This window comes from Phoxinus phoxinus (genome assembly GCF_949152265.1).
Source record: "Phoxinus phoxinus genome assembly, chromosome: 5".
NCBI lineage: Eukaryota > Metazoa > Chordata > Actinopteri > Cypriniformes > Leuciscidae > Phoxinus > Phoxinus phoxinus.
The window spans coordinates 25,307,311-25,326,213 of record NC_136880.1 but is presented as its reverse complement, the minus strand read 5'-3'; the positions used below and the strand labels follow the sequence as shown (position 1 = coordinate 25,326,213).

The 18,903-nt window shown below is 38.6% G+C and overlaps 1 protein-coding gene across 3 annotated transcripts in view; it reads right to left on the bottom strand.

Annotated features, from left to right (window-relative positions):
- ppp2r3a (protein phosphatase 2, regulatory subunit B'', alpha) overlaps nucleotides 1-18,903 on the bottom strand; it is a 76,627-nt gene that overhangs the window by 2,386 nt on the left and 55,338 nt on the right. For 2 of the 3 annotated variants that reach the window (XM_079612390.1, XM_079612391.1), the window contains 11 exons: nucleotides 6,026-6,292; nucleotides 5,473-5,576; nucleotides 5,283-5,385; nucleotides 4,776-4,850; nucleotides 2,632-2,718; nucleotides 2,386-2,542; nucleotides 2,101-2,149; nucleotides 1,919-2,008; nucleotides 780-955; nucleotides 292-410; nucleotides 79-185 (listed from right to left, as the gene is read on the bottom strand). In XM_079612390.1, the coding sequence (XP_079468516.1) occupies nucleotides 79-185; nucleotides 292-410; nucleotides 780-955; nucleotides 1,919-2,008; nucleotides 2,101-2,149; nucleotides 2,386-2,542; nucleotides 2,632-2,718; nucleotides 4,776-4,850; nucleotides 5,283-5,385; nucleotides 5,473-5,576; nucleotides 6,026-6,292 (1,334 nt within the window). Of the gene's footprint in view, nucleotides 1-78; nucleotides 186-291; nucleotides 411-779; nucleotides 956-1,918; nucleotides 2,009-2,100; nucleotides 2,150-2,385; nucleotides 2,543-2,631; nucleotides 2,719-4,775; nucleotides 4,851-5,282; nucleotides 5,386-5,472; nucleotides 5,577-6,025; nucleotides 6,293-7,677; nucleotides 8,313-18,903 lie in introns of those variants that run through there. The other variant, XM_079612392.1, reaches the window with a different exon arrangement.

Genomic DNA, 18,903 nt, shown 5'->3' with positions numbered 1-18,903 from the left:
TATAGTTGGTATCTCATCTCTATGCAATGTAATGAACTCTGTAGCAAATTCATTCCATTACAAAGCGCATTGACTCACCCCTCTCGTAGCTGTTCATTGGCCGTCTCCTCTGCCACAAGAATCTCATACTCTTCGGAAGCATACTTGTCCCAGTCTGAGGGCTCTGGACCGTCACTATCCAAATCCTGATACACACACACACACTTACAGTTACAGAATGCACAGAGTACTAACATAGATAGTATTCAGCACAGTGGATCTGGATATGAATGCAACCCATTAAACTCTTACCTTCTGCACTGCAAAGGGATCTCTCTGCTCATGGTCCAGGTACTTCTCCAGATTGAAGAATGTGTCGTAGAATATATGTGCCATCCTGCAGCGCTTCAAATCTCGAAGAGTGATTTTACCTGCCAAGAGACATCATCAATTGTTTACATTACACACACATTCTGTGCATTCAAGGTATACAATTTATCAGTATCTTACATTGACATGTATACACTTTTATGTAAAGCTACTTTCAGAAAAATTCATGGTGGAGCTTTTTATTGTCATTTATGGGCTTTTAACTGACATGAAACTCTAGAATGACAGGAAATTTAGTGAGAAAGAGAAAGGAATGGGATCATAACATGGGATTAAAGCATGTATACTACACACTAAGACTGTGTGCTATTTCTACTTTAGAGGTAGCCTCATGTTCTTCCTGTTTTGACTGAATATAATATGGGTGAGGTGGAGTTACGAGTGTGAGAGGATCAGAATGGGTTTGTTACCTGGGCATTCTGGTTTAACTAAGTCCAGCATCTGGCACAGGAGATCCTGGAAGGGCAGTGGTTCAATGCCCATCCCCTCCATGCGTTCACACTGCTCCTCATAGAAAAACTCCAGTTCAAACATGGACAGAACACCGTCTCCATCCATATCCATACAGCGGAACCAGTACTCTATACTGAACAGAGAGAGAGAGAGAGAGTTATCGTTATTTTAGTAGGCCCCAAAGTATTTGGACACTTTTAGGCCTTTTTAAACTTCAAACAGTGTTTGTACTACCTTTCTTTTAAAAATGCATATTTGTTTCATATTTTGTCATAATTTTGGCTTAAATGTCAAAATACCTTTTAGGCCATCAATCTCTATTTATGTTCCAGAAAAGATAGACTGAATGCTTAATTTAAATGGGCCTAGTTAATTTATCAATCAATCAATCATAACATATATATATTTTTTAAATTGTTTTTACATACTATTATCATATTTATTAGTATTTTGAATTAGCATTTATTTTTATATGTTCAGTTTTCCTTTTAATTTTAGTTTAAGGAATTTTGTATTGTTCTTTAATATTTTTGATTAGTTTAAGCAATTTTGTAATGTTCTTTAATATTTTTTATTAGTTATATTTTTATATTTTATATTTATTTATACCTTTAATTTATTTTTATTTCAGTTTAATAATTTTAGAACTTCAACTCAAATGTACTTATTTCAGTTAGTTGCCAAGGCAACATTTCTAATTTGTATTGTTTATGTTTAAAGGTTTGGTCACATTCGTGATACTTCAGTGAAAGTTGTCCTCCATCGTCCATTGTTAATATAGTGATGTATAAAGCACAGCTCACACAGAAGTCCTTTCAAACCAAACAGCTTTTTCACCATGGCGAATTCATGAGCGAAATCTGCCTGGGGAACTTTATCGCCCTCACGTCAAACTCCCGATCAAGCAGATTTCTTTTAAAATGACTGGATTTCATCGGCAAAAGTTCGCTAAGCAACAGTAAATGTCACCGCACCTCAAGTTTTTTATTTAAAATGTATATTTTATTTCAGATTTATTTAAAATACCAAAAACTATAACAACACGTGTTCTCAAACTGATCTAGAATTTGCAATGTGATATCTCATCTGTCGTTACCTCGTGGGGTTCTTTTTGTCCTCTTCTGAAATGAGGAACCAAACAAACTCAGCGTAGCTCATTCTTCCTTCTCTCTGCACTGAGTTTCCCCTAGAAGAAAGAACAAACTTGTGTCATAAGCCACATGTATGCCACCCGAGTAAATCTCAGATACTACTTTATTTCTCTCCAGCAGGTCCTACCTTGTAACAGATCCTGAGAACAACCTCTCAATGATTCTGCTTGATGAAGCTTTGCAAAGAAGAACAGAGCAGACACATCAAAAGCCGTTTCTCAGTACCACACACAGTCCACAAGTCTGTTTGGAATCTGAATGAGACTCACAAGTTCATGTAAGGGATAGTTTACCCAGAAATTAGTAAATGATAACAGAACTTTCCTTTTTGGGTAAATTCTCCTTTTAAATAGTGATAAAAGCTAACAAATGACACTCATCTAGAGTAAAAACAGGTTCACTGTGTACTTACCATGGTCATTGTACCTGGCCAGGTCCTTGGGGTCAATGAAGAGGTCATGGTCAGTGTCCAGCTCCCAGAACTTACAGTAGATGACATAGAAGTGCTCATAAGAGAAATAATCTGTAATTTGATTGATGTCGTCCTCTTCTTCCAGCAGGGCGAGAGTCTAGTGAGACAGCAAGAGTGGCTTCTGATGAAAAATTGAATTCAACACATTGAAGGCCTAGAGTTATGGTGGCATTTAATAGTGTTTACCTGGAGGAAGTTGCTTCTTCTGAGCTCTGTCATGTTGATCTTGCCTGTCCAGGAGCGATTAACCGTATAAAATATTCTCTGAATCACCTGGAGAGTAGAGAAAGGACATCATGGAGTTAAGGATGTCAAAAAGTTCTAAAGAAAAGTTTAAAAGACTTTTGCTAACAAAAAAGTGCTTGCTCAATCTTCAAAACACTCCATCTAGGAACGATCGATAATAAAATAATTTACTACTTTGGACATAATCCAAAAAAAGTCTTTGAAGCGGTTACTTTAAGACAATAATCATGAAACCCAAACACATAAAGCCTAGGGGCCAGATTTATTGACTTTTCTGGCATTAAAAAACTATTGTCAGGATTTACTAAAAACATGCAATGAAAAATTAGCGCTGAGTGGCGTGGACAGGGCTATTTTTGCGGCTAACCTTATTGCAGTTGAAGAAATTTCCCTTTCAGACGTAACATTTATGGGAGGAGAGTATTTAAATGAATCATGCAAGGTGATTTCCCAAGGTTTGCGCTAGTTAATTTACTGGTATTTGTGCCATTATTTACCTCCCCAAAAAAGCATGTCTTAAACCAGACGCTAATTTGCGTTGCTCTTGGTAGATTGCGTTGATCATTATGGAAATGATCCGGCTGCGTCTGTGTTCTTTAATGTGCACGTCGTCAGTAGATCACGCGCAGAACTTTCCACTTCCATCTGCGTTTTTTGGGAAATTCGCTTTCTCGCTAATTTGCCCTGTTTAGTAAACCTGGCCCTAAATGTTTAAACAAGTTCCAGAAGCCATAATCTCTCTACATAATGGCCTCTAGTCAAAGCCTAACTGAGAAATGATACTCTGGATTTCAGTGATGCCACATTTGATAAGAAGTGATATTTTGCAGAGCAAATGTGTTTATCAGGGGTGTTGCTTGTGTTGAAGATAACAGTGTTCTTTAATTAATTTATTTTTTTAAATAAAACAAATTATAACCTAAATAATTCAGATTGACACTCCAACATAGTAAGCAGCGGTATTGCAGCTTAACGCTGGTTAGCACTCATCATAAAACAGAAAAAGATGACGATGATGATGCAGTTTGTAGCTACTACTGTTGCACAAAACTGTCGGACATGACCAACGATAGCGAGACACTCTACATATGAAAGACTGATAGCATTATTTATTTATTCACAATTTCAATAGATATCGCAATAATATCGTTTGGCCACAATAATCGTGTAGTGGAAATCTGATACTCTAACAGCCCACTTGCACACTGAAACCAGAGAGAAATGGGACATCTTAATTAAGCTTATTCAACTGTTGGATACTACACCTTCCATCCATCACAGCTCTGAAATCTCAAGTCATACAGGTTTGGAGTAAATTATGACAGAATTTTCAATTCGTATCAAAATATGACTGAACATTCCATCCAGAAGTTCTTTCTGCCTGTAGGTACAGATGTCTAGCGACTGGTTGTATGGAGAAAATACTGGGTTATATCTAGCCCTGTGGTGACAAAGGCCCCATGCTTCAGGCTCCAAGAGAAACAGTGACATCAGTGTGGATTAACATTTCCTGGTAGATCAGTCCTCATAGGAGATATTGGTACCGGGGTGTGTCAGCCAGTGCACCAGTGTAAGGAAGTGTCTAAATATGGGGTTGTGCAAGATCAGGGTCAGTGGCCTTTTGGTGGCATCCGTGTTTCCGTGATGTCAGGCCACTTTGACGCCATTGCCCTTCCCACCCCCATCTCCCTTCGCAGCACGTGTTGCAGCTGTCCCACAGACAGACAGGCACACTCCACGTTTCACTGTTTCGACGCTTCACCAGCTTAGCTCAGATAGCTAGATCTGATATACTGTAAACACCTAAATAAGCTAACAAGGCTTTCAAACTCAAAACTGAAATACTGGAGCAATGCCACAAATAGAGATTCCAGGTGCCAAACTGATGATTAGCCCTGGATAAAGCAAAGTCATGTTCCAGTTGACAGATGCTGATACTCAAAAAGTTGTGAAACGATGTTTTAAAAAAAAAAATTAAAGAATTTAGCAGCATGTTTCAAAGACAAGAAAATCACCATTCCTGTAATCGTATCCCCATGAGAAACTCCTGCCTGTGTGATTGAGCCCTTCATAAAGATGCTTACTGTTGTGATGTACCGGGAATGGAATTCAGGAGCATCTTTCAAAAATGTCAGGCCTGGATGAGTGTCCACAATGTCCTAATCAAAAAAACAAAACAAGATTGAGATAACTGTCCTAACCTAACAGTCTACAAAGCTCATATAGACTGCCTATGTAATGAATTTATTAAATGTAACATTATTTATGACACAAAAATATATCAAACAAATAAATAATAAAATAACTATAATAAAAATATAGCCTCTAATATCCAACATGAGACAGTCAGTTTGGAAAGATTATAATATAATATAATTTAATATAAAGCAGGAAAACAAATCATTTTGTTTTTTCACAATTTTAACAAAACAAATTCTGCACCATTTAGATCCTCTTCTTCTTCTTTTATTCATTATCATATTGTTAGTAATCACTGATGCAGAAATACAGGTGGTACCAAACGGTTTATTTTTCACAGCTATGTGCACAAAAAAAAAAAAAAAAATGAATTACAAGAGCAATGTTCCAACCTGTAATAGAGGGATGAAATCTTCTTGTTCCAGGTAATTGCAGCCTGGTTTGGCCAGCAAGTAAACAAACTTGGATGCATCATCGTAGCAGCTGTGCAATAACCTGTAAAGAAGAATAAAGGCAGAGAGTCTCAATCCAATGCCACACAAGATGTATAAAGATGTGATGTGTGGCGTGACTGACACTTACTTTCTAAATGTTGCAATGAATGAGTGAACAGAAACAAAACCTGTTCTCTCTCCACCAGCACAAATGAACATTGGTGATTTCCAATAGAGGGGACATCCACATGCCTGTGAAATGCAATGTGTGAATTTTCTGTTTTCGTTGCATTTTAAATGGCATTGACATTGAATAATACTATTAATTAATGCATAATTATAATAATGTACTGTCAAATAAATACATAATTTATGTAGATATAAGATCCTCTTTAAGGGTCCAAATATCTGACTCTCAGAGTGTAAATGTCAGGATGGATTATTCTGTTTATATTTCTTCATTACATGCTATTGTTCAAATATTATTCAAAATGTGAGAAAATAAAATAGAAGACGTTTGTTTGGAGACGGCATCCATCATAATGCTGTGGCAATACAATTTGCCAAGCAGATCTGCTGGCAAAGACTTCGAAAAACAAGTGTCAGCTTGCATGTTCAAAGCTGTCAATCTAAGGCTATTGAGAATGGTTCAGAGACTATGAATCTCATTTCAGGCAAAACAGTTCTCATTTACTATGCACCTTTGCTATCTTCCCCATTTCATAAATGTCAGCTTTCTCCTCCTCAAACTCTGTGAAGGCTGCCTCAATTTTGGCAATGGCCTCGTCATAGTTGGCTGCACAGTTTGGAAGGCCTTTGGGGAAGTAGAAGCGTGGAATGTTTATGGAGGAGGGTGGGGGCGTGGCCACCACTTTGGCTGGCGGAGGACTGGGTGACCGTGGGGTTGGCGAGGAGGGTGCAGGTGCAAGAGCTGGAGGAGGTGTCCCAGGTTTCTTCTCAGGCTGGATCTATTGAGACAGAGAGAGAAACAATAAGAGAAAGAATAAGGATCTCCATGGGTGTGACAACCGTTTAGGCCAAGTTCTACATTTGCTTCACAAGACCTCAAAGAAATTCAGCTGAATATGAATGGCATTCCACAACAGATCTAAGAAGCCAAGCTAAAAACAAAGTTCAGCTGAAGATGTGCATGAAGCAAACAGTAGATATGAAAAAATGGTGTTAACAGTGGTTGTTTAATATATAAATATACCATGTTCGCCATTGCATGACAAGATGAATAAGTAATACAAAGAAAATTTCAGGAATGACTTCAACCAATATTGAGAAGACATCAAGGCAGGATATATTTTGTATATTTAGTGCACATCTTCTCATAAGCATTTACTTCAGCATCATATCCAATCTCTACAGAAGTATTTATAGTAATATGCGGTATCAAATTAACAAGTAAACAATGCCTTTAAAGTATTCTGTGACGTTAAAGATGCCTACTTAATCGCTAGCGATCTTTATGAAAACATTTCCCCCGGTACTTGCTGTGCGAGGATGTTGGCTCTCGTTCTGCATATTCACGCTGATCAATCAACTTCGGCCTCATCAACTTTCCTGCCGATGTGATGACAGGAACTCCTCAGCAAAAAATAAGACAGATATTTTCCACCTAATCTTCTCACCCTCACCAAAACAAGCCAAATACTTCATTTCAAGGGGGTTTGTTTACTTTTATTTCCACCTGCATTTTTTTCTCATTGATATAATGTTGAAGTAGAGTGATTTGGGCTCAACTCTTTGTGGATTGGATAAATGATTGGGACATGTTGCATGGTGCTCCAAAACACTGCATGCTTACAGTCTAATTCACAGGCCCGACACTAACAGCTGATGTCAGTTTACTTCATTCTTTTCAGACAGGGCATTGCGGCACCAAGGTTAAACTTCTAATAACAAGCTGTGGAAATGTCCAACACATTCTATACATAGTCTTGACATACTGTTCTTATTCTGGTCTCCGGGTAAAACCCTAGAGTCACAGCGTGCACCTCAGGCCGCTTATTTTGAAACGGCACAGTCTTACTGTTAATCAAACAGAAAAAAGAGCTGTTGAAGTGCGACTGAATTTTTAAGAAATCTACTGCAAGCAGGACAGGACCAAATGGACGTATTGAAGAGAACAGCTGTGGCTCAAACACGGCCCGTACCGTCCGCTCCCTCCCCCCTCCTCGAAGCTCCTGTACGCAACACTTGGACACTGTATTCCTGTCCTGCCTCACCCCCTTACACTATCCTATTAATAAACACGTTGGTATCTGCCTGTGAATAGTTTGTCTTGTCTGGCATGTGAGAGTTAACTATGGCATTCTTTACTGAACTACAGAGGTTGGCTACTGACCTGGGCTTGCTGGAAAGACTTGAGCCTTTTCTTGAACCGTGACGGAAGGACAAAGTCACAGCCTCGGGCCAAAAAGGCCAGTTCGCCCCGCAAGTCGGGATCCTCCCTTAACGAGGCCTCCTTGATCATCATATTGGCAATGTCAAAAGATTCAAAAAGTGAGAAATGAGGAAAAACCCTCCAAATAAGGAAACTGGACAAGCTACTCCAACAGTAGGTCCTTAGGAGGATCCGCTTCCGTTCAGGAACTTGTAGAGAACTCCGTTCTAGCCAGTGTCACTCGTACGCTCTTGTTCCACTCACTTCAAAACACTAATTTGCCAGGCTTTGTCCAGGGATGTAAGGTGGATGCGTCTTGGCGCACGGAACAATTCCTAGAATCGTGCCTGCTATTGTAACAGCTGGAATCCAGGAGCATTGTACCAAAGAGGCCAGGCCGCCAGCCTCCTGATTGCCTTTCGAAACTACAAAACACAAAATCTCAACTCAAGTCCATAGCCAACAGGTTCCCAGCCCTGCGAAACATGAGCCGCTCTGGGTTCTGCCTCCCGGACCAGTCCCCTCTCTCTCTCTTAGCCCGTTCTGTCCTGATGAGCAGGGGGCTGAACGCACCGATACGGAGGGGAGGGGGATCAGCTGTGTCAAATGTCCGTAGGGGTGAGCAAGTTGTATTATGGGAATGGAAGCCCCCTCCCACCCCAAACAGAAAGGCTAAAGTTAGCCAGAGCACTGATGAAGTTCATATTGCTCGATCAAGACTTTGTTTACGTGCAGAGGAAGGCAGAGAGAGAGAGAGGGGAGATAGCTTGGAGGGCCAGGCCCCTGCGATAAACGGCTCCCGAGAGTTCATGGGGTGCACTTCGGGAGTGGAGTAATAGGGCAACGTTTTAGGGCACTGCACCCAGAGCATAACAACAGTAATGTCTGGAGTGCACAGAGCTTCCTCTCTGCTCTAGAAAGTTTCAAACTAACCGACAAATGAACTTGATACTCAAGGCAGACAAAACCCAACTGGTGCACAACAAGAACATTCGAAGGCCGCATGATTTTCCAGCTGTTTGTGATTTACTGGATAAGGAGAAACAATAGGGATTTTTAAAAAATATTCTTTTGACTCAATTTCTACGTGACAAGACTTTCCAGAGCTTTGTATGAAATTGTATTAAATTATATGACTTTTCCAGGTCTAAAAAACAAACTTTTAAAATTAGACTACCTCATATATACAGGTTTTTATTCTTCTACGCACGCACGCACGCACACACACACCACACCTCATTAAGGTGAGGTGAATCATAACAATCAAAAGTTAATACAACAACAACAACAAAATCAAGATATTTCTTATTTTAAAGCATATAGAAATCATCTTTAGGCCCCCTTGGAAGTTTGCTTCCAGGCCCTGGTTTCCATAGACTGACCTGGGTCCAATTCTTCATACAGTTACCCATTGACAATTTGACCCAACCCTGGACTGTTCCATTCTTTGAAGCTTGTTGTCACAGAGGTGTCGTAGCAAAAGCTTCATTAGCTTCCTCAGGAGTAGATTTAACAAACCAGGATTACATCATGGCTTTATGAGAGAGGATACCAGAAGTCAGTCCTTGGCACTGGTCCTTTGTTGCGAGATCATTTTCTTGATTATTATTGATAATATCCACAATAAACAAATGTCTACTTTAAGGAAAATGAGCATGAGAAACAACAGTATCACACTCATTATTTCCCACATTGCCCTTCTCTTGGATCAAGTCCATGTTTGTGTAAACATTTGAACTGCTAGTCTACCATCCCCTATACCTGTGTGAACTACAAAACAGAGAACTAAATAAGTATAGTGACACCTAGTGTCTGTGTTTATAAATTATCCAACAGCTATCTTTCCAGAAATGTACACATGGTGGTGTGTGGGTTATATTAACAGACAGCTGCGTTAATCAGTGCCATGTTTACATTTTATCTGCACAAATAAACAAACCAACTTTTTAAGAAGAAAAAAAAGCAGAGGTAATGGAGCTGATTTCTTTGCGTAACTAAGCTCTAACACCCAGCAGATCTTCTCCGCTTTCCTTTAAGCCTTATAAATAACACCCTCTGTACAGGAGGCCTCCTGACATTTCAGCTGTACATAGCAATCCCAGCATTCCCCGTTCTGTCTCCGGCAGCTGTTAGGAGAATATCAAACGCATCAAGATTCCTCTGTGGGCAGAGAGACATAAAGAGCCCTGCCTGCTGCTAACACCATTAGCCATTGGAGGAAGAGAAGAGATGCATGCACAGTTCCAAGTGCATGTAATGAAATACTTATTCTTATGTTGGCCAATTCTTAGCCCGAAAAACAAACCTGCTGTAAATAGAACATTAATGAAGTTATCTTCCATGAAACAAGTAACCTCAGAACCAGATTATAGTTAGCATGCTTCTGACTCACACTGTATTCTAGCACACTAGGGATCTACTACGGCAAAATGACACAGAACCTGCATCCCCACGGGAGCACTATGAGCACTTAATGTGAACATGTGCGCTATGGCTGCACTACGGACAGGGCTGGAGCTAGAAATTCTAGTCCTCTTTTTTTTTTTTAAATGAAGTTCAGGCAGGGACAAGGCCTGGTGGACGGTTCACGTGTGCCAACACGTTGCATGATGGTGCTTTTGTGCGGACGACCCAAATTCAGAATCCGCTCGAGTCATTTTCCAATCTCACCATTATTATAATGTTACAACATTATATTATCTGGATCAAAAACCTATTATCATTATTACCTCTTAATTGTGTTGCATGTTTGTTCTGTGATTAGCTCATTTATTTCTGTTCTTCATTTTATATTTCATTTCTGTTTTTTGATCTTTGATCTCACTTCTTTTAACTCTATTGTAGCTGAATTACACAAACTGGTGCGCTCTATGTGTGCTCATGCTTCATTATGTTCAGTGTGCTGGTGACAGAGTGCACTGAAACATCTCTTTAGTCAAAGCAAAAAAGATCGTTTTTAAGTGATCGCATTCATACGCAGGTCTTGTGCCATCCAGTTTTTGCGATTTCTAACATTTGAGGTAAATTAACTTTTTTGTTAAAATGAACGCAAACCAGAAACCATTTGATAAACTTTCTGGTTCCTCACACCAAGCTATCGTATGGTATCCTATCATATGCTTATTCTCACCAACCATTCAATTCTTTACGGAACTGACCTTTAATGCTATTTATAAAACGATTTATTCTTAGATTAATGTATATATTATTATAAAATAAAATTCTAAATGCGAGATAAAAATTGGGTAACACTATTTTAAGGTGTCATTGTTACAGAGTAATATATTTAAGTACTAAGTCAAAATTAATTTACAACATGCACTTACTATAAGGTTAGGATTAGGATTTGGTTGAGGGTTAGTTTGTAATTATGCATAATGTACTGTTATTACTATGGTAAGCACATGTAACTTATGTAACAAGGACACTGTAAAATAAAGTGTTACCAAAAAGTGTGACCACAGAAGATTTCCAGCAGATGTTCTACATAACAGGCCAAACTTACTACTGTATGTGACTTACAACACGAGGATCAAGCACACATTGTATTAGGAATCTTACGGGTTTGTGTAATTTATTTGATTACATTTCTTGATTACAAGTCACAATGCCTGACAAACCATGGCAGAATTCCTAGAAACACTATAGCGCAGGCCAGGACTTTCCTGTCCTCAGCTGCAGAACAATATAAATACAAGAGTGTCACCTTGCCTAGTGGGTGCCTGTGGAACCGGCGGCACTCGCTCTGGATCCAGGGTTACATTCTAAAGACCTTAAGTGTGTTTCCCCCTCCACTGTTGGCATAACTAATTATTATATTGCAGTCTCCTTGACTTCAAGCCTTGTGCATGCAACTGTAGCTGAGAATTAATACTATCATAATATCAGAACAGCTGGAATATTTCAGCTGGAGTGAGGAACATTCAACTGTAGTTTAGTTGGTCTTTCCCAGACTACAGGTAATAAGGCTGCAATTATAATAAAGCATGATTTACTTAAATAAGTAAACTATAAATATAATAATATAAAGAAAATATAACAGCATATCCGGCAGGTAAATATTTACCACAGGTAATGGCCTATATTTGAATTATGAAACAGTTTCTGGGTGCTAAAGGAGAGATGGGCTAGTCAGTGCTAGCATATGAGTGGATTCGCTGAGACAGGCAGAGCTGTGCAATGCTGGGAAATCCTATGAGCAAGGAGTTAATTTTTCCACGGCCCTCCGCTTCAACTTCAGAGTCACACCTGTCTGCCTGCTTATGCCAGCCAGCTTGTTCTAGGACGTGCTGTAACAGTGCCCGGGCCTCTCGATGGCTCTGCAGGTGCTGAGTATGTTCTTGCACTGACAGGAGCCGGGCTCATCACACCTGTCTCCTTCCCATCACCCCAAACACTCCAGCAGCACCACGCTGAGTCTTCAATTAACAGCAAATCAGTTCTGTGGGATTCCAGAGGTATCGGAGTGCTGTACGGGTGTCACCCGTCCACTGCCATGACCTATAAAAATGATCTTCTTAACCTTTAGAAGATAGATTTCCACTACAAGTGCACTGGCTTTCTAGGATTCGGAAATACTCATGGTGTGCCGGTCTTATTGGAGGCACATTTAGTCGAATAACCGGAGAATCCAGCTATAATAATGTTTTCATTCCATCAATTTTCAGCAGGTCTCAGTTGCACAGTCTTGGGATGCCATTGTCAGCTGAAGCGCGGTACACCCCTCTACCCCTGCACCCCACTAACATTATAACGTCACAATGTGCGTTTGGCAAATGGCTGTGTGACAGTGATGGGTACCTCGGTGGAATCAGAAGGTGATCTTCACTCCAAATGCTTAGAAAAATTGCATAGCTGCCTGAAAGCAGTTATTCAGAGATTAATTTCAGCTTTCAAAGCTATGCTTAGTGCTTTGATTTATGGCATAGCAAGTGCAGCACCGAACTCTGAGACTAGAGGAGGATGGGGCACCAAGGAGGCGCATGTCATATTAGATCCTTACTGAAAGTGAGGAGACGAGACAACAGTACAAATGGACAAATGTGCCTGCATTTCAAAGATGGATAGATGGATAGAGACTGACAGATAAAGCAATAGATGTAACCAGCAAGTTATCTTTAAAGTCACCGTGAAATCAAATTAGTCAATTCTTATTTTTAATGGAATATTGCAATGTTAATAAATGATTTATCTGTGCACATTTTTTTTTTTTCAAATGTGCAAAAAAAAAAAAAAAAAAAAATGCCCCAGATGAAGATAATACAAAATCATTATGTTAGTTTTAAAGAAGTCAATATTGCATGTTGTAATTCTATATCACTTATCATAAGCCATTCTCTGGCTAATCCCTTATATTCCATCATGGATTTGTTCGTTTCTATATGATGTGTTACGCATTTTGGGCGTGCCGTGGATTTAAAAAAAATTTATATTATGACAATATTTTCCAAAAATGTATTTTTTCTTAAGCAAACACAAGATCGTGAGCTTAGAATTATAATGTTCTATCTCCGTTTTGGGTAGTTCTGAGATATTGAGCATCAAAGTTTTTACATTCCATCTGACAAAACTGAGATGGAACATTTTTATTTTATTAATAACTACTAACAAAACATTATTTTTTTTAAATAACACCACACAGGCATTAATAAACACCTAATGGATCAGATTATGTAAAAAACTCAATTTCGACCAAAAGTGGAGATAGAACCTTATAATTCTAAGCTCACGAGATGCTAGGAAATTCTGAAGAAACCCAAATACAAGATGCTGCAAGTTCGTATAGACAGGCACTGACTGCAATATATGATTCTAAACTTCAGGTGAGGCCTGTTCATCATAGAGACCTACGAAACACATTGACTGGTGTGAGGCCAATATTTCATGCATTAAGTATTAAATCATGCAATTCTAATTTCTTTAATCAGATTTATTACAAGAACTATACTATAAAGTATCCTGATCTATTCAGAGTTATATAATAATAACACAACCATCCTGTTAATATCAACACCATCCTTTTAGCCTTTCACACAATATTTAAGCAAACTGGTGTTCATAGCACATAAGCCTGTCTCTACACATATAACTCTGTTATATCATGTTGAACCCAAACAGTTGGAGTGACTGTGGGCAGATGGCAGAGGCCGTCTATCTCTCTCCACTGCAGTGCAGAAAGAGAGCGCCAGGACTGGACAGCCCATCTCGTCCTCACCCCCACCTCCCCTCGCTCCCTCTGACGCAGGAGCGACTGCCATGTGTGTAAAACGATCCCCAAAGATAAAGCTTCTAATTTGCAGTTTATTTCTGCAGCAGGCACTGGGCAGACTTTAGAAACACATACAAATACCGTCCCCCCCACCACACACACACACACACACACACACACACACACACACACACACACACACACAACTGTTTGAATCTGAGCGCTTGAAAATAGAAGTGCCAAATGCCATCACCATAGCGATAACCCTTTACCTGGACTTCTGAGTCCCTCTGAGGAATGTGGGGGCATGAAAGGGGCCTTATTTCCTCACACACACTCGGCAGAGAGTTGAATTGAGGAAGTAGATTTTATGAGGGCCTATTCTATTCCAAGCTGGATTTCCTCTATGAAAAGCCACACAGTGGGAGCACTGAAAGAAGTGCCATTAAAATGGAGGCCCATGGAGGATGGGACAGCTTTTCAAAAGCCAGAATATTCTAAATGAACTTCATTTAGAGAGACACGACTTTGGGCATTTACACACTCAGTGCCAGACAGGACATGTTAAATCAACCCCTCAGGCTGTGGAAGTGGAATTACAAGGAGTACTTTAAATAGTCTGATAGAGTCAGTTTAGTCAGGTTTTTTATGTTTTCATGCGTAAAATACATATACTGCAACTAATAATTACATAAATATTTTAATATATCAATATACAGTATTTTTCTTTATTTAAAACTTGGAAAAAATAAAACATTTATTTTGAAAAGAAAAAATTACCATTAGTACATTTATTATTTTTATATATTTTTTTCTAATAGAGGAATGACATAAGAAAAAATGAATGCATTTGAAATAGAATCTTAAATAATTAACTTATTAAATATCAAATGCATTTATTACACTTAAATGTTATTCCTCTATTTAAAAAAAATAATAATAATAAACTTATAATGTTAATTTATCTAACTTAGTAAAAGTAAAAGTTGGGATTTATTTTTAAGGCCAGAATTAAAATTGTGCATACAGCCATTTTACCAGTGTTTGATTGCTGTGATGTAATTTATATGCAAAAAAAACTTGATCCTTTATATCATGCCTTTCTACGATTTGTGATTAATATCAGCTCTCGTACTCACCATTGTATTTTATTATAATTCTTTAGGATGGTCATCGTTACACGTGAAAAGGAAAACGCATTTACTTGTTTCATAATGAAGGCGTTGTTAGGTAAATTACTACATATATTTGTATTATTTTATTATTTTGATCTAATACTTACAGTCGTAGATCAGCAACAAAAATTAATCTAGTTGCTCGGGTACGGTCGGAGTTTGGCAAATAACTTTTTTCCTATTTTGCAACTTAGGCCGTGTGTCCACCAAAGCGTTTTTTCACGCGGCTGGCGTGTTTTTTCAATTGTTTTCAATGGGAGCGCCACGTTTTTAAAACGCCATGAGGCGCTGAGCGTCTTTTTCACGCTGAATCGCTGAGCGTTCGCCGTTTTTTACAGGTCGCAGAGAGTTGAAGAATGTTCAACTTTGGGTAAAACGCAGCGCTCATCACTGTCACTTTTTACCCAACTGTCCAATCACAGTCAAGGGGGGGCGGGACTAATACCATACCGACCAACGGATATTCTGTATCATAGTAACGAAGCGTCTCAACTGAAAAAAAAAACTGCGCTGCCAAAACGCTCTCAAGCGCACATAGCTCGCCGCTACCTAAAAACGCTTTGGTGGACACACGGCCTAAAGAATGGAATGAGCTTTTAAAGAATTGTACTTTACCTGTACCTTAATTGTACCTTAATATAACAGCTTCAAAGTCATTTCGATGGTAAACGAACGAATCTTGCGAGAATCACGACTTGCTTTACGACAACGTCACATACATCAACAATCTATGAAACAGCCTCTATGACAGACACTAGCACGCATTTCAGAAGTGAATCATGGCAGGGTCGACGAAGAAAACGCGGTCGGAAGAGTCAAGGAAAAGAAAATGAGAAACTGACCGCTCGGTCAGGCTTTCACTCGTTGGCGAGAGCTAAAAAGCAGCAATGGATGCAACAGCAATGCTTATCTGGCCTTGTTGATGGACTAGTAGACATCTTCGGAGGCTATCTGTGCCTGTTCGATGTCCGGCGCTTTGTAAGGCGTTGTGTCAGGAGGAAAAATAGGGATAGCTCACAGATTAAGTTCTTACAGAGGTCAGACAGACTCACGGAGGCGATTGGCATCTCACAACTTGCACTTAATTCCCCAATCTAACTTGTGTAACTGTCACACATTCTACCATCAACAGTGTTACTTGATAAACAAAAATAGGATAAGAATGAGCATCAAACAGAAATAACCCGCATACATGGGGTGTTCGAGGCGCACATACAATACAGACTGCCGACAGATCAACAGGGCGTGCGCAGCTCTTAAAGGGGCCACACCTTATTTCCACTCGTTACAGCTTCCATCCTACTAAACAGGTACCGGTATAGAGGGGGGAGGGGATCAGGCCGTGAGTGCAGAGAAATCTCTGTGTGAGTGGTATTTACGACAGTAACATTAAATACAATTACTCCACAGCGACTCTAGGGGTCGCTGTTTGAAAAAAAAAAATGGAATTCCTACATAGTGTACCTTTAACTTTGTTGCTGATAAGAGTTGGTAATGAAAAAATTATTAAAAAAGAAAAAAAAAATACAAAACAGAAGCATTTTCAGTAGTGGCCTCTGAATGTTCATTTCATTGCATCACTTATTAGTCATTATAATAGTCCATCACTTGATTCATTTGGATACATTATCAAAGACTGTTGATTGGAAAGTAGTAAGCAATGCAGATGCTGCTAGGAATGTGAATAATCTGTCAGGACAGATTAACGAGTGACTTGGAAGCTCCAAGCTTAGATGAATTCTTGGTAATTGACTGAGGTGACGAACATGCAGTATTGTTGCAATTGATTTGTGGTGGCCTTGTGTTTGTGGCTCTTGCTCAATGTATTCTCCACATGCTGTTGTTTACCACTTGGCTGCCGTCTATTTCAGGGCAGGTCAGAGCAGCCTGAAGGTTCTGGCCAAAGGCCCTGCTCACGTTTTTACAACCAAATAAGCAGAGAGCCTGAAAACAAAATGCAGGGCAGCAGTGAAACTGTTAGCGCCTTTATATTCCTGAGATAAGAAGGTTCTGATCTTCAAAACCTTTTGGTAAAAATGCAAATAAAGCCATACTAAAATAAGCAGGTTCTATTGAGGCAGCTTTGTTTCTGCACTGTAAAGTGTTAAAGAGTAGGAATAAAGAGTATTAATTACTGTAGTCAGAAATTTACAGTGAAATTAATGCATGCTGGGTCATTTTATTACAAATTACTGTTAAGCAACAGCAAAATGATGCTGACATCACAGTAATTTACTGCTCTTGTTTTACTGTGAATTCACATTATAAAGTTGTCTGTAACCATGCCACTGTAATAAATTATAATGTTCAGTACTGTAATTGTTTTGTAGTGTTCAATTTACTTAAGATTTTGGACCTTGTATATTCATAATCAAATTGCTGATACCAGAAGTGGGACAAATTAAAACATTTGTAAAACCATGACAATCTAAAATATAAAATAAGCTAGGCTAATTGTCTTATTTTAAGTTAGTCAAACTATACTATTATTAGCGTTATTTTAGCATAAAGATTTACCAATATCTTATTGCAAATTCATAATTGTTTGTAGATGGATATTTCACAATAGTAAAGCAGCTGCTGGGATTTATCTTTGAAAGGTGTGACATCATCTTGCAACACAAGATTTTTTTCCTTCTTACACCTAATGATGCAAAGACATAATACTCGACATACAAAACACAACAATGGTGACACTCAACAAATAATAATAAAAAAATATCAAATCTGAACATTACAAAAATAATCAAACAACACATACTGCTAAAAGTAAAGTTCAAAAATAAGTTCAGGAGCACAGATAAAACCAACAAAAATCAAGAAACTCCACAGCATAATCTGTTCATGCTGCACTGCATGCTGGGTACCTTCATAGTACACACGCACTGTAGAAATATAGTATGATATTGTAGATTTTACAGAGGAAATTTCCAAGAGTGCCTTTAGATACAAGAAAAGTCCTACTGTGAAATTACTGTGAAAGTAATGCAATTATTAACCTGGAATAAACTGTAATTTCACACTAAAATAGTGTGCATTGATGAACTGCAGCATGAGTCACCACAAATGTTACTGTTGTCATGAAAAACATTATATATCTTAACGACGTCAGAATTCCTGTACTTTCATTGCATCGACCATTGAGGTAGTATGTTCTGTAACTATCCAGACATATCACATCTACCACGTTAGCATCCTGCTTTGACCTATACATTTATGATGTCGTAGAGAAAAAAGTGAGGTACCAACAACAGCAAAACAATCTACTTGGATTTAGCAAAACCAATACAATTAAACAATGGAGAGCAACTTGTTTGATACCTATATCACTTGACATACTGTTGTACTATAATGTACATTGTTTCTCATGATTGTGATTCCTTTATAAATAAATAAATGTATGCCACCTCTGCACATCAGACTGTCTGTGTTTAGCATATATAGGCCTCTGAATCTCAGAGTAATCAAACATAGCTCAATATGCATAATGTCTGAATTTTACTCAGGTGGCTGCATTTTTTCAAAGTTTTGTGTCTTTCAAATCTACAGATGCAACTGGAAGTATCACAGCCTGTCTTCTAAAAAAAATTTTTAACAGGCATATGTTTATCTTAACTGTAAGGTACATGAGAACTGCTATGAGCCGAGGCCTGCTGAACTTATAGTCCTCACCAGCAGATGGGGGTATGAGCTTATACTTGTACACTGAAAAAAAAAATTACATCCCCAAGTCAAAATTTTCTAGTGACTGATCACATCTAAATTTTTCAATTAGTCTGACATATTATTTCTCATTGAGCCAAT